Source organism: Notamacropus eugenii, chromosome 5 (assembly GCF_028372415.1).
Source record: "Notamacropus eugenii isolate mMacEug1 chromosome 5, mMacEug1.pri_v2, whole genome shotgun sequence".
NCBI classification, from domain to species: domain Eukaryota; kingdom Metazoa; phylum Chordata; class Mammalia; order Diprotodontia; family Macropodidae; genus Notamacropus; species Notamacropus eugenii.
In genome coordinates this window covers 221,738,223-221,753,309 of record NC_092876.1, presented here as the reverse complement: position 1 = coordinate 221,753,309, position 15,087 = coordinate 221,738,223, and the positions used below count along the sequence as shown (strand labels likewise).

The following is a 15,087-nucleotide window of genomic DNA, read 5'->3' as shown; positions in this document are numbered from 1 at the left end:
AAACTGCATGTGAAGCTGTACAAATGAAGGAATAAGACTGAGAGAAACAGTATTTCTTTAAGGATTTCTTAAGCTCCTCATAGAGACAGAGTAGACAAGGTTAATTTTATTTCTTATATAGTGCCATATACTTTCATTGTCATTTGCTGTTAAAAGCTGGGCAGACAGTACACACATAAAAAAAAAAGAATGTTTTACTTTTAATCCTTCATTTAGTTGCAAATAAAGTTATTTTAAACCCAGTGGTTTTCCAAAGCATACTGCAAGTGATTTCCAGGGGAAAATGAAACATAAAACTGGACATGTATTTAAAAACGAAAAAAAAACAAAAAAACACAAAACTATATGTCAATGTAAGCAGAGGTTGGTGTACAATTTACAAGGATGCGGGAGCTATAAAGCCTCTCTAGAGCCACCCACAGGTCATTTTAAGGCCAAGAATGCCCCCAAAATCTGTTTTTAATTTTACAGAAATCCTTTGAAATTTGGCACAGCATTCAAAAGTACGCAGAAAAAAAATCTGGTCTTGGGTTTGGCCTCCAACTGCGAAAACAGACTGCTTCTTTTTAACTGCTCTCATAGATCCAGTGACCCACACTCCGAAGAGAGGATTTTCTTTCCTTCAGAAACATCTGGAAAAATGAAGGTTAGTATATGGAAAGTAGATGTCTTTTAAAGAAAGTGTTGGACCTATTGTTAGGAGATTTTTCTGTTTAGAAGGTAAGATTTTTGTCCATTAGTATTTACTTCCTGGAGGGGGCCGGGGATGGGAAATTGTGCTAAATATACTGTAGAAACATAGTTTCAGAGTTGGATGGATTCCAGCAATTACAGTCAGATCGGTGGGAAAAGACAATCAAATGCTTTGTAGGGTGAGAGCAGGAGGATTTAGGTGCAAACACATTTTTGCCGTTTCAACTTTTGAGCAGACCCCGAGACTACAAGTAACTTTTTTTTCTATGTGTGTAGCTCTGGCTCAAAATTGTCCTTGGAGTCGTCACCTGTGTTCTCCTGGCGTTGCTTGTAGTCTGTATTGTTTTACGTCCACCAAGAGGTAAGACCTTACTGTGGTTTACCCTGTTTCCCCATAGTATCTAGAAATTTGGAATGTTGCTACTCATGCTCCCAAATGATTTAAACATCTCCTGAGGGCTGATTTGTCAAAGAAAATATGTTAGTATTCATAAGGCTTTAAAAAAATCATATAATATGATTATTATCGCAGATTAGAGATATACCAAACTAATGAGGATATCAGTGTAGAGATTTAAGGTGAAATTTTAACACACAAGATTCACCAAATCTCTTAAGTATCACCCATCCCATATCAATTTACTTTGTCTATTCGAAATGACATTGATTTAATGGATTCAAAAGTAATTTCTATACTTCATCAGCCTTGTTCTCAGGTTTACTTAGAAAAAAAATCATCTTTGTGGAACTGAAAGTCTCAGGAATATCTGCGTATTGTATAGAGAAAACGAAAGTATTCATTTAAACAGTAGAATTGATGAAGTAGCCCAGTAATACCTAGGTATTGATTTTCTCACTGAACGACATAAATTTGGGCCCAGATCAGAGAATGAGTAGGCTCTTTATTTGAAGTTGAACTAAAGAATACTAATTTCTAAAAATGAGTGTGTATTATGGTAACAACCAATCATGGTGGGCAGGCAGAAAAGGAAAGTGTCACCAGATGAATAGCTTAGATTAAAATTTATTTTGGCTTTTCACCGGAAAGCAAATACTTTTCACTTACCCTGTGGGGTGATTTGAATTTTAAATTAAATGTCCAGAAAAGATAACCTATGGATTTGGTGGCATAACTTCCTTATGTAAATCTTTTTTTGGGAAGAAAGCCTTACCTTTTAGAGGTATTGTTTAGACAAAAGGAAAAAAAAAAGCTAAACGCTCCAGACTCTAATGTTTGGCAAATATCTGGATAATGCATTGTACTGGCAAAGAGATGTCTTCAGCTGGAAGTAAATTGATAGCAATAGGGATATCAAATGGAAACGGTATGATTTTTCAAGTTAAGAAAACACACACAGCCTGAATGCTCCCTGAGCTTCCAAGGACTACAATGAAAATGGGTCTCAGAAAATACATTCTTTGCAGATATGAAAAACTTCCACAGAATTTTCACAGATTTAGAAAGGGGATAGGATTTAACAGAGGGTGAAAAGCAGTATTCAGAATGTCGTTATTAAAAATAGTTTCTTGTCTTCGATGCTTTTTTGTCACTTCTCACTGCTATCTGGCCCCAAAGGAATGTTCGCAGGCTGTTAGGCTGTTGAGGTGTCCCTTTGGCACTGAGTTACACAGGGAAAATAGGATTTTACCTGAGGGATTTGGGGCAATTTACAATCGCAGTGGTCAGGTGGTAGTTCAGAACTGATTTTGACCCCCTTGAGTGTCAATCTAGTTGAAAATAGCAACTGATTTTTAGAAACTCAAGAGAACATGAAAATGACCACTTCCACTTGTTCCCTCAAAATGAATACTTGGAGACAAAAGGGGGATGTTTTGCTCCAACTCCATTTTAGACACACACACTCCCACTTAGATACCTGCATACCTATAATACACCTATAGAAAAGAATAGACTGTCCTTTGAGTTTGGGAATTTAACCACCAATATCTTTTTTTTTAACTGAACACATGATTTTATTAGTACAGGAAAGTCTCAATGAAGAAACCCTCCCTCTACCAATGCAGATGATGAAACTTAGAGTCTTAGAATATTTCCCAGGGAAGTTAGGTGATTTCCCTCGGGTCACACAGACAGTAAATCAGAGGCAGGACTTTGTTCCTGGTCTTCCTCACTCCCGAAGCTGTTTATATTGCTACGCGTCTCCAGGGCAGTTGGTGGCACAGTGGATAGAACACTGGGATGGTCAGTCAGGAAAACCTGAGTTTAAATATGACTTCAGACACTAGTTGTATAACCCAGAGCAAACCATTTAACCTCAGTTTTCTCAAATGTAAAAAGTGAATAGTAATAGCACCTACTCCACAAGCTTGTTTGAGGATCAAATGAGGTAAATTTGTAAAAGCACTTAACACAGTGCCTGGCATATACTAGGTGCTATATAAATTCTTATTTCCTTCCCTACGATTAAAGAATATAGATATGTGATGATTTTCCTTCAAGTCAATAAGTGTGCTGTTCAAGTTTGAGAAAGAGGAGATATTTCAAAAGGGAGAAATTTTCCCCAGCTCTGGCCGAGGCAAAGGTTAGGCAATTAAAGAGAGAATTTCTGAAATTTTAATAATCTCTGAACGTATTCACAGCTCAGACTGTATGTGAACCCAGAGAAAGACTTAACAAAGAAACAAGCCATTAGCAGTGAAAGATAGAGGTTGCTGTGTCTGTTCAGGTAATCACCTAGTTAGTATATTACATCCAGCTAACCCTGGCATCCTAATGAATAAATACTAAAGTACACTGGAGACCAGGTTTTTCACTTCTATCCTGAGAGTTCATTGGTCAGTGACAAATTAGAGATCACTACTATTTAAATCATAGGCTTACATGAGATAGGGAAAAATCATTTTAATGTAAGAGTCCAAAAGTCATATCTGACTACAAAAATACTTAGAAGACCAAAAGATTTAACATCTCTGTTCTGTTTCTGGATTTAGGTCCTCAGATGACAAGCCATGGTTAATCCTAATAGCACAGAGGGCCATGGATCCAAAGCTGAAAGGGACCTCGGTGACTTTCTAATCCAGTGCCAAATGCTTATTTATTTTAAAGATGAGGAAATTGAGAGCAAAGAGTTTGTTAAAGTGACTTGACCAGGAGTTCTACACGCTGCACACCTTTTCTTGCCATTACTTACCCACAACATTCTATGTCTCTGACTGCATAACTTGTCCACCTTGCCCAAAATACTCTGTTTAGAAAATAGACAAGGAGGAGGCTGGAGGTTGGTTTAGTTTGTTTGATTGGAGTAGTAGCCTGAAACAGAGGCTCCCAATATCATTAAATTCCTGTTTCCCATTATTTCAGATTGGGTTTGTTTTCTGTTTTATTTTTTATTCTCATAGGATTGTGTCTATCAAATGACCTTGAGGCTCAAAATATATAAAAAAATAGCTCTAATAAAAACAGTATTTTTGCATTCATATAATGACTTGAAAATAACTTTTTTTAACTGACTTATCTAATTAAGTCATAAGATCGTAGATTTAGGGCTAAAAGGAATGATGAAAGAAGTCATGGAATCCAATGCCCTCTTTTTGCAGGGAAACTGAGGAACAGAGAGATGAATTCGCTTGCCCAAAATTACAAAGAAGAACCAGAGTGAGGATTTGTATGTACCCTGATCCTCTAGAATCCTAATCCACTGCTCACACCACAGCCAACTTTTTAAATTCCAAGTCAGTCAAAAGATCTTAACTCATTTGCAAACTGCATTTGAAACAGGTAGTCAAAAGGAGTTCAGTAATAACCTAAGTGAAAACTTTTTGAAGTTTGGGGAAACAGAAATCTATTTCTTTTTAAATTATCACGTTTAGAAAAATTGGAAGGAATTTTACATGATCACTTAGTTACTTTTCCAAATTAAATTTCAAGGAATTGGTTGGTTAACTGAATGTAATCCCCCTTCCCCAAAAGCCAATTTTATCACCCTCATTTTAATGTAAAGATAGAGCATTCGTGAAATAGATCAACTCTGGCCACAGGGTGATTAGTAGAGGACAGTTAGTATGGCAGTGCTTAGGAAAATGTAAATATCGAGCTGTGGAGAGAACGATAGGAAAGGACCAAAGTGTGATATTAGTGGTGAGCCTAGTTGGATTATTTTTCTTAAACTTATGCTGCCCTAGGAGATTAATATAAAGAGTGGAACAAGGAAGTATTTATTGTCACTTTTACCATAAACCCAGTGGCTCAGAAATAGGACCTAGTCTTAGACAGTGTGGTACAATGGAAAGAGGCAAGAGTTAGAGGACCTAAGTTCAAATCCCTCCTCAGGCACTTATTACTTGGGTGACCTTGGGCAAATGATTTAACCTCTCTAGGCCTCAGTTTCCTCACCTGTAAAATGAGGAGATTGGACTCGACGACTTCTAAGGTCTCTTCTATCTCTGGATCTATAATTCTGTTTTTGGAATCACTGAGGTGCTGGCTCTGTAAATGGCTGCACTTTGGGGATGGGGTTGATGACTGTGCACAAACAGATGTTTTGTTAGTTTTGCGGAGATAGGAGATATATGCCATCTGTGCCCTACTCTGTCACTTTGTAAACAAGATAAGGAAATTTCACTTGAGGGCATTTGTGGGAAGAGAGAGGTGGTGTCCCAGGCATTTGGGGACTCACCTAATTAACCATATTGTACCATATTCTTAATGAATGTTAAAATAAAGGGGAGAAAAGGGGTCATCAGACATATTAATAAAGTTATAACCTTTTTAAAGATTTTGCCCTCAACCTCTAGGTTTAGAATAATAACACAATAATATCAACCAAATTCCAAATAAATATAATTATGAACTTTCAAGAACGTTGAAAAAGGAAGATGAAAGCATCATCAACTTGTTTGTGAATCATTTTTGTGAATTGTAATTTCTTGGATTCATAATTGAAACAATTTTCTGCTTTGCACTCACATAAAAGTCAGAAAATTGCAAATAATTAAAACACAGTTAATTAGTGTTTAAGTGGTTTATGAGTAACTATGCAAAAGATGGGCCAACAAATTGAGTATAAGGGCACTGTCAGGAATTAAGTGTTAATCAAGTAAGTGCTAGATATATTTAGAAGAAGGATATGTTTTTAATATTCATTTCAACTTCTGCTCAACTATTAGAGATCATAAATGATGGCTGCCAAAAGTATGGTTCCAGCATAAGAAAAAGATTACATTTTAATATTGAAATATTAGGAGAGGGAAGTTGAAATTCATTCATATTTATTGCACGCCTCCTACGTGCTTTGATATTATAAACGGCTATAAAAGAAACATAGGACGGGGCTGACAATACATTCATTTACATTATTATTAGGGAGACAGTTCTTACCTATGTGAAACAATTAGGAACAACATCAAATATAGACAGCATTAGAGAAAACCATGAATGCAGTTGTTTTCCTTACCATGAAATTAAGTCGTTTAATTTAATTTACACTAATACATAATCACTTTCTTCCCATTGTCCCACACTCCAGCCTTTAAGGTATGTAATGGAAGCATGTTGTAATTGAGAGTCAAGAGAGATCTGGGTTCGAATCTTACTGCTGAAGTTTATTAGCTGTGTGATTACAGACAAGTCATTTAACTTCTCTCAGCCTTGATTTCTTTATCTATAGAATGGAGATGTTAATAACAGTCACACTTGTCCTCTCCCAATTATACCCTGGTCAGAGTTCATTCATTTTTCTCAGTAGCTGCACATCCAAACTGTGGTGATGTGCTTTTCGGGGAGGGTGAAGAAAGTGGGTTTTAAATTCATCAACCAAATAATTACTTTGAAATTTAATTTCAGTTAGCAGCTATCTGATCTCAAAGGATGTTATGAAGAACAAATGAGAATGTGGAGTGTAAGTGTTTGTGAATAATAAAGTGCTAAAGTAATGTCAGCAATTATTATTACCCCGAGGAATTATACCCAAGGACTGCTGCTATACTAAGAACCCCAGAAATTCAGGGCCTGAAGGAGATAATGAGTCACCATGTTGCATAAGGGACAAAGATGGCAGGGTTCCAGACTGCCATTGTTGGACCTAACACCTGACAACATTCCACATTCCATGGCATTTGAAAGTATCCATCTAAGCAGAATGGCACTGCTTGCCTTGTAACCTAGTACGTGTAGCATTAGGTCTTTAAGTTAGACCTTTAAATGAAGGGAAATGACTGCCAATGTCATCCTAGCACAGCTCATATATACTTGCTACTTCTCCTAGAGCCCTTTGCATTGGGCTGACTTTATTCCCTATCATTCTCTATAAAGCTCCTTTTCTTTTGCACTAAGCTGAAAAAACTTAGCTTTGTTTTAGGGAAGTCTTGATTTGTATCTAGCTGCTGTTGTCTGGCCCCCCCTTTTTAAAACTTTTTAAATAATTTTTTTTAATTTCAAATTTTCTCCCTCCCTTACCTCCTGAGAAGGCAAGAACCACAAAACTCATTGCCCTGTTAAACAAATTTTTACATTGATTCGCCATATTCAATTAAAAAAAGAAAAAGAAAGCAAGAAGTAAGGAAGGAAGAAAGAAAAAAGAAATAAAAAAGGAAAAAAGAAAGAGAGAAAAATTGGCTTCAGCTTGCACTCATTCATCAGTTCTCTATCTGGTGATGGACAGCATATTTCATCACTAGTCTTTGGAATTGTGGTGGATCATCATTTTTCAGAGTTACTATGGTTTTCAAAGTTGATTATCTTGGCAGTCTTACTGTTACCATGCAGATTATTCTCCTGGTTCTACCCATTTTACTTTGCATCAGTTCATATAAATAGTTCTAGGTTCCCCTCCCCCCAAACCATCCCATTCATCACCTCCTACAGTATAATAGTATTCCATCACAATCATATATAACAACTTGTTTAGCCATTCCTCAAATGATGGTCATTCCTTCAGTTTCCAAATCTTTGCCACCACAAAAAGAGCTGCTATAAATATTTCTGTCTGTATTGGTCCTTTTCCTCTTTCTTTGATCTCTTTGGGGTGTAGACTTATGCTACTATCTTCTATTTATACTCAACTTCCTCAAACCACCTTATGTTCTTGGGAGTGAGAAACACAAGCTCTTTCTTTTGTCCTCCATATACCTCCTACTTTGTCCCTAAAAACAAAATATGCCTTTTGGAATGGTGAAGAAAGCACTAGACTTGGACTTACGGGACCTGGGTTCAAATTTCTTTCTCTAGCACTTATTATCACATTATTATTATTTTATTTGTTTTCAGTGTTCTACAATCACTTCCATATATCTTAGATTTTTTTCCCCTCCCTCCCCCACTTCCCTGCTACCTCCCCACTTCTTTCCTGAGACAGTATACAGTTTACACTTATTATCACATGAGAACTTGGGGAACAGGACCTATCCTGGCAAATTATTTTTCCTCTCCAGGGACTTAACTTTCTCACCTATAAAATAAGGAGCTTAAACTATGATTCCATGATCCTAATAATAAGAACTAGTTCATGTTAATCAATCTCACCTTTTCCAGTCAATCTCACCTTTCTCTACTTCAGGGTAACTATAAACTTTGCTTTCTGAGGAATTCCTTATTTTTTTTCTCAAATCTCATTCAGCATATTACCTCAGTCTGAAGTCAACAAATTTGACTTGGCAAAGCACAGCAAATAGGATTTAGAGCTTGAAAACACCTGGGAAATAATCTAGGCCAAATTCCTCTTTTTACAGCTGGGAAAAATGAGGTCCAGAGAAGTGGGGATATTTCCAAGGCCATACAGATAGAAGAAGAGTTGGTGTTTTGTCCAGGTCCTCTGCTTCCAAAACCAGTGCTCTTTTCCGTTGTCTACATCATACTCAGTGGCCACCATGCTTAAGGGAGCTCCCAGTTTCACTCACTTCAGGAATTGCTTATAGCCCCCTTCAGTTAGCCAACTTTTCCATAGCTTAGATGTTTCCTTCTCTTCCTCTGTGTCAAAACCAAAAATTAAAAATTGATTCTGCCACTACTCATGTTCAGAAGCCTCTTTTGCTTCACATATTCAGTAGCTTTCTCCATTTCCTCCACCTTCTCTATCCCCTGTAGCAATTCCCCAGACCAATCAGTTGGCACTATGGGATCTGTACCTGGCAGGAGATGGAGTTCTAATTCTTTCAATGATCATTCATACCACAGCCCATGCATCCAGGGAAATGTGTTGCTACCCTGCCTCAGCCTGGCCTGCAATACACCCTTAAAAAGATTCTCTACCTTACTGTTCTCAATTGATCTGGCTTGCTTTACTCCAGAGTAATTACTCAAACTCTTTCTTGGCCAGCATTTTGGTCTCTGTTGTTTATCCTGCTTCTAAGCATGTAGTCTCCTCCTCAGTTCCCTTTCTGTTCTTTGAGACTATGGCCCATCTTCTTTTCTTCCCACCAGATTTCCTATTCTAGCTTTCATGCACCAAAGCCATTGGTGAACTACACTTGATGACATCCTTGGATTTAATTAATGATGGATAGGGTTCCCTCTCCCTCCTTCCTCTTGCTCCATGCCCATAGTTTGCCCTAAGGCTACTTCATTATTGTTGGACCTACATGTTTTCAAGTAGACAACTGGGTGGTTCAGTGACTCCAGAGCTGAGCTTAGAGTCAGAAAGACTTGAGTTCAAATCCAACCTCAGATACTTATCAGTTGTGTAGCCCTGGGCAGATCTTTTAACCTGTTTGCCTTAATCTACTAAAGAAGGAAATGGCAAACCACTCTAGCATCTTTGCCAAGAAAACCCCATGGACAACATAGTCCATGGGATCGTGAAGAGTTATATAGTAGTGAACTACATATATTTACAATATCTGGTGATTTAGTCACTCCAGGTTTACAATTAGGAAAAAAAAATTCAGCAGTATCTATGAAAACAACAAAGGTATCCCAGCACTGATAAGAAAAGGGTATGGTGTCTCAAATCTACTCTCATTCGTGGTAGCTAGGTGGTATAATGATTAGAGTGCTGGGCTCAGAGTTGGAAAGAATTGAATTTGAACGCTGGTACATATTTCTTGGCTATGTAGCCCTAGGCAAGTCACAACCTTTCTCAGCCTCAGTTTCCCCTTTTGTAAAATGAAAGGGTTAGACTTGATGGTTCCTTAAATCTCTTCTATCTCTGGTCCTTCCTTTCACCTAATCATGAGAACAGGAGCATTGCTACCAAATTCTAGATCTAAAGTTAACAAAAGAAAACATAGAAAGCACCAAATTCTTCCTTTTTCTGTGAAAATAGCAGTATCCTCTGCAGGCAGAAACACACCCCTCACTTGATCTCATAAAACTTTATATTTTAAGGTCCTTACAAAAAGGGACCATGTCTAATTTATCTTTCTATGAAGTCCTATTAATGTACACTAGATATTTAATAAATAGTTGTTGAAGACATCCAGTTGGTTTTCATAAAAGGATAATAATTTTAGAATTAGAAGGAACACTGAAGATCATCTAGTCCACTTATTTTTCTGATAAGGAAAATTGAAGTCCAAAGAGGTTAATTTAACTTGCGTAAGCCATATAAATAGGAAGGAATAGAGCTAAGATTTGAACTCAGGTCCTCTGACTCAAATTCAGCACTCTTATGATTGCCCCCACTGCCTATTAACCGTACAAAGACACAGTCATTAGCCCTGCTCCTGTGAATTAGCAATGTAAGGGTCTATACTGATACTTTTATAAAATAACTAAATAAAAACACTAAATTGAGGCATGAATGATCAGTTAGGCAAAGTTACACATATCAATTAAGAATCAATTGTAGAGAGCAAGGGCAAATATGGAAGAAAAATGAAAGAAAACAAAGCATTTTTCTCTTCAGAATCTTTTATTTACCCTAGACTACACATGTCAAGTTGGTTGTTAATACTATTTCTTTGACTGCATTAATGCAGAAAAACCTGTCAAGTTCAATAAAAATAGAAGCTAATTCAAAGGTGAAAATTTGTGTCAAGGTACATATTGGATTAGCAATAAGCCTGTATGGGGCATTACCATAAAGATTTTTATGAAAGTCAGTTCTGCTTGTCAGGTGACATTCCAGCAGATTTTTAACCATATAAAGAAGGGAAACCAGGATTTTAAATATATTAAGCATTTTCATTTTCCCCCCAGAAAACATGAACCTCTTAAAGAGGAAGGATGTTTTGTTTTAGCTTTTTATCCTCAGCTTTACAAAAATGCTTTGTGCATAATAAGCACTGAATAAATGTTTATTAGATTGGATTAAATTAAATTAAGAAGAATTAAAAATTTATCACCAAAAAAATCTGCCACACACAAAAAAAGAAAAAACCAGTCTCCGCAATAAAGCAAGAGGCAATTCACAGAACCTTTGCCAAAGATACGGTGGAAAATGTCTTGGTTCTGTAGCCAAATCTTGCCTCTGATTGTCTCTTCCTATGTTCCCTCAGGTAAGTTGCTTAATTTATCTGGGCTTCAATTTGCTCATCTATAGTTAAAAAAAAGACCATAGGCCTCTTTTCAGGTCCTTTACAGTTTTAGAGCTATGATCTGATAGAAAAATAGGTAAATGACGCTTAAAAAGTTCTTCCTTGCTATGTCATTAGGATCCTTCTCTACTCATAAAGAATTCAGTGGTGGTGGGGTCTAAATTCGAACCCTACTACACATACCCTTTATTCCTCTTTTTTTTAAATCTTTGACACATCCCTTGGGTTGCACAGCTGTAAACTGAGACAGGTGGAGCAGTGAGTAGAGGCATAGCCTTGGAGTCAGGAAAAGCTGAGTTCAAATACTGTTTCACATACTGACTAGCTGTGTAACCCTGGGTGAGTCAGTTAAACTCTCTCAGTCTCAGTTTCCTTATCTGTAAAATGTGGATAATAACAGTGCCCACCCCACATGCTGTGAAGATCAAATGGGATAACATTTATAAATCACATTGCAAACCTTCTAGCTCTATGTGCATTTTAGCTAGTATTAACAAACTGAAATACTAAAAAATGGACATACTTGCCAAGTATAAAACGCTGACCTAAAATTCTTTCCCTTCAAGGGAAATTGGCTACACTGTGCTCCCTCTGGCTCTACTTTTCCTCCTTCCTCTTGCCTCTGTGGGCATTGTAAACACTTGTATACCAGCATACTATAGAGTTTGGAGGAGGCACTCAATTCACATTATGTCAGTAAGCATTTACTGAGCACTTACTATGAGCCAGGCATTATGCTAAGCCCTGCCAAAACACATATAAGAAGAAAATAAAATATTTATTACCCTCAAGGAACTTAAATTCTAGAGGAAGGTGGCAAAGGTGCCCAGAGTAGGGGCACAGTTAAGAAAGTCCTGTGGCAATGAGCTAGGAGTGTAACATGGAGAAGAATGAAGGTTTGTTAAGCCCTGGGCCTCCTCCTTAAATTGGAGGTTCTGGAAAGAACCAATCAATCAGAGGGAGAGGCTAAAGGGGCAGCAAGTATTTCCAATCCGGTAAAAGAGTAAGCTTCCAGGATAAAGAGTTTTCTGTGGCATGAGAATGTCCCATGGAGATGAATTAGCAAGCGCAGCCTGGAGAGGAAAGATGACACCCCATCTGTCCTCCTTTCCCTTCTCTCCCACCTCCTAACTCTGGCATAAAAAGTTTGCTGGCTTGTCAGTACATGATTTCTAAGAACCCAGTCTACCCTTTGAAGATGGAGGGATGGTATAGACCAAGCTCATTAGAGTAAATGGTAGCAGGATTCATAAAGCCCTTTACTAATTGCTTTTCAGATATTTTTTGAGTCATAATAGAACATATGCTAAGCTCTTCCTGAAGATCAATGGCACTTACAACACCCACCCATATAAAAGAAATGACTAACTAGAAAGGAAGATGGAACATGCCCTCATGCCTTATTTTCCTGGACAAGTAAAAGAGAAATGAGGGATTCTAATTTAGGACATTTGAAAACTGCTCCTGAGAGTGAAGTTATACTAGGGACTCTGGATCCCCAAAAGAATGATCTTTTGATATACATATATATAATATAATATAGTATAATATAATATATATTTTAATAATAAATAATCTATTACTGATAAGGTGAGAGGGAAAATAGTTAAGTTAGAACACACTTTGTTAAAATATATGTTAATAATGGGTGCTATTTAGCATTAATATTAATTATGATTATACTAATAGTTTTAATGTCTCCGTTATAAAGATAAGTTGATAACTTATATTCCAAAAATAGACAATACTTTCTACTGAAGCAAGATCTTAATATTTTAGTGATTTATGACTTCATCTGTATATGTTCCCGTTCCATTTGTAGATTGTAACCATTTTGCAGCTTAATAGGTAGAAATTTTATTGCCTGATGGTCAGCTCACTCATGATGAAGCTCTGTAAACCTAGGCGGTTAGGTGGCACAGTGGAAAAAGTGCTGCACTTAAATGCAGGAGGGATCTAAGTTTGAATCTACCCTCAGATACTTCCTAGCTTTGTGACCCTGCACAAGTCACTTGGGCTCTGTTTGCCTCAATTTCTTCATCTAAAAATGGGAATAAGAATAGCACCTACTTCCCTGAGTTGTTATTAGGATAAAATAAGACAATATTTATAAAGTATTTTTCAAATCTTAAAGCTCTATATAAATATTATCATTATTATTAAATGTAACTAGGCCTGTCCTCAGATGATGAAAAATCAGCTGTCAAGCTATACCTGAAGCCTCTTTAGTATTAAATTTTTTTGGATTTTATATTGACTGCACGTATTTAACCTATATCAAATTGCTTACCATCTGGGGGGGGGGGCAAGGATGGAAAGAAGGGATGTAGAAAATTAGGAACTCAAAATTTCACAACAAATGATTGGTAAAAATTCTATTTACTATGTAATTGAAAAAATAAAATGCTATTTAAATGGGGGGAAAAAAGAGAATTTTTGGAATCTGTGGTTTTACTGGTATATATTTGGAGACCCCAGGGTCACTGCTATGTTTTGATGGGAAAAGTTTAATGGATTAAAAACAAGATAGTTTCTGCAATGCCTCAACATATCTGTGATCTAAGTGAGGTGAGCTTTCCTTCCATTGGAGCACCTACCTCCACCTTCTAATCCTACCTATTAAGACTTTCAATAATTTTCTCCCAAAGTTTCTCTTCTCAGAATGTGTCCAACACATTGGAGGTCCTCCTTATTTATTTGTTAGTTCATTCACTCATTCAATTATCTATCTGTCTGTCTATCTATCTATCTATCTATCTATCTATCTATCTATCTATCTATCTATCTATCTATCTATCTATCAGAACATGTGCTTCCTCACTCTCATTACATGACCAAACCACCACTTTTAGTCATACACTTTCTGAGAGGCAGGAGGTCATCCAGCATAGAGAGATAACCTGAAAATCAAGAAGACTGGACTTCAAGTCCCGCCTTTGGGACCTCTCAATGTCCCAAGCAAATCTCTAAGACTCTTAAGGAAGAAATGAATTCCTGAACTGTACCAGTAGAGGAGTCTTCATGCCGGAAGTTACTCATCCTATGAAATCATAAGTCCTGAATAAAAAATTTTAAATCTCATATGCCACTTCTTGCTCATAAGTCATCATTGGAAGTTTATTATAGCTGACTTGTGCACAATCTGTGACTCTGCACTGCCCCCTGAGTCACCTGTGACTGTGATTTGGTTTTGAAACATTCTAAGATTTGCAATCAGACAGCTTTACCATGAGAATACTTGAGTTAAAAAGAGAGGATTTTATCCTGGGAATCACCCTGTTATCATTAAAAGCAATAGGCATTTTCTCATATACCATCTGAGGCATAATCCATATTGTAATTAAAATGTGATCAAAGTAAACTGTACTATTTCATATGTACTATATATGTACTATAATGTACTCATTTATATGAAGTATTTTGATGAATTCTGCAGTATGGGTCAATAAGGATTAAAATCAATTTTTACAGATTGCTTAAAAAAGCAAGATTACAAGTAAAGAAAATAAGTGAAGTATCTTTATGAAGAAATAAAGCTCATTACACAAGATCATAGCTATAAACATAGGAAAAGGTTTAGGTCTAAAAAAAAGTTAGGTTTTAAAAAGTGTCTTTACATGATGGATGAAAATACAGGAGAAAAGTGAAAATTTTAGTCAATTATTTATACATATACACATATATCCATACTTCCTAGCATCAAAATGATTTGACTGAATTTTTTAATTTTCATCCATATGTTTCAGCATTTCAGTATTGAGTAGACATAGCTCAAGTATATTTCAAGTGGAAAATCATTTTGACTGTAAATTGTGTTGTGATTTTTTCCTCCTCATTACATTAGGAGCAGATTGCTATTTGTTTGTAGAATTTCTAAGAAAAATTGGATGAAGCAAATATGGAGGGTTTTTCTAAGGCTATTGTTTTTTTGTAAAATGGTTTACTGTCAGTTAAATAGAGTTT

At 36.5% G+C, this 15,087-nt stretch overlaps 1 protein-coding gene across 1 annotated transcript in view; it reads left to right on the top strand.

Moving 5' to 3' along the window:
* The first annotated feature begins 509 nt into the window (after window positions 1-509).
* The window catches only part of FAP (fibroblast activation protein alpha), a 90,540-nt gene continuing 75,962 nt past the window's right edge, over window positions 510-15,087 (top strand). The window contains exons 1-2 of the mRNA XM_072612159.1: window positions 510-646; window positions 970-1,054. Coding sequence (XP_072468260.1) covers window positions 641-646; window positions 970-1,054 — 91 coding nt within the window. The 5' untranslated portion in view covers window positions 510-640. The remainder of the gene's footprint in view (window positions 647-969; window positions 1,055-15,087) is intronic.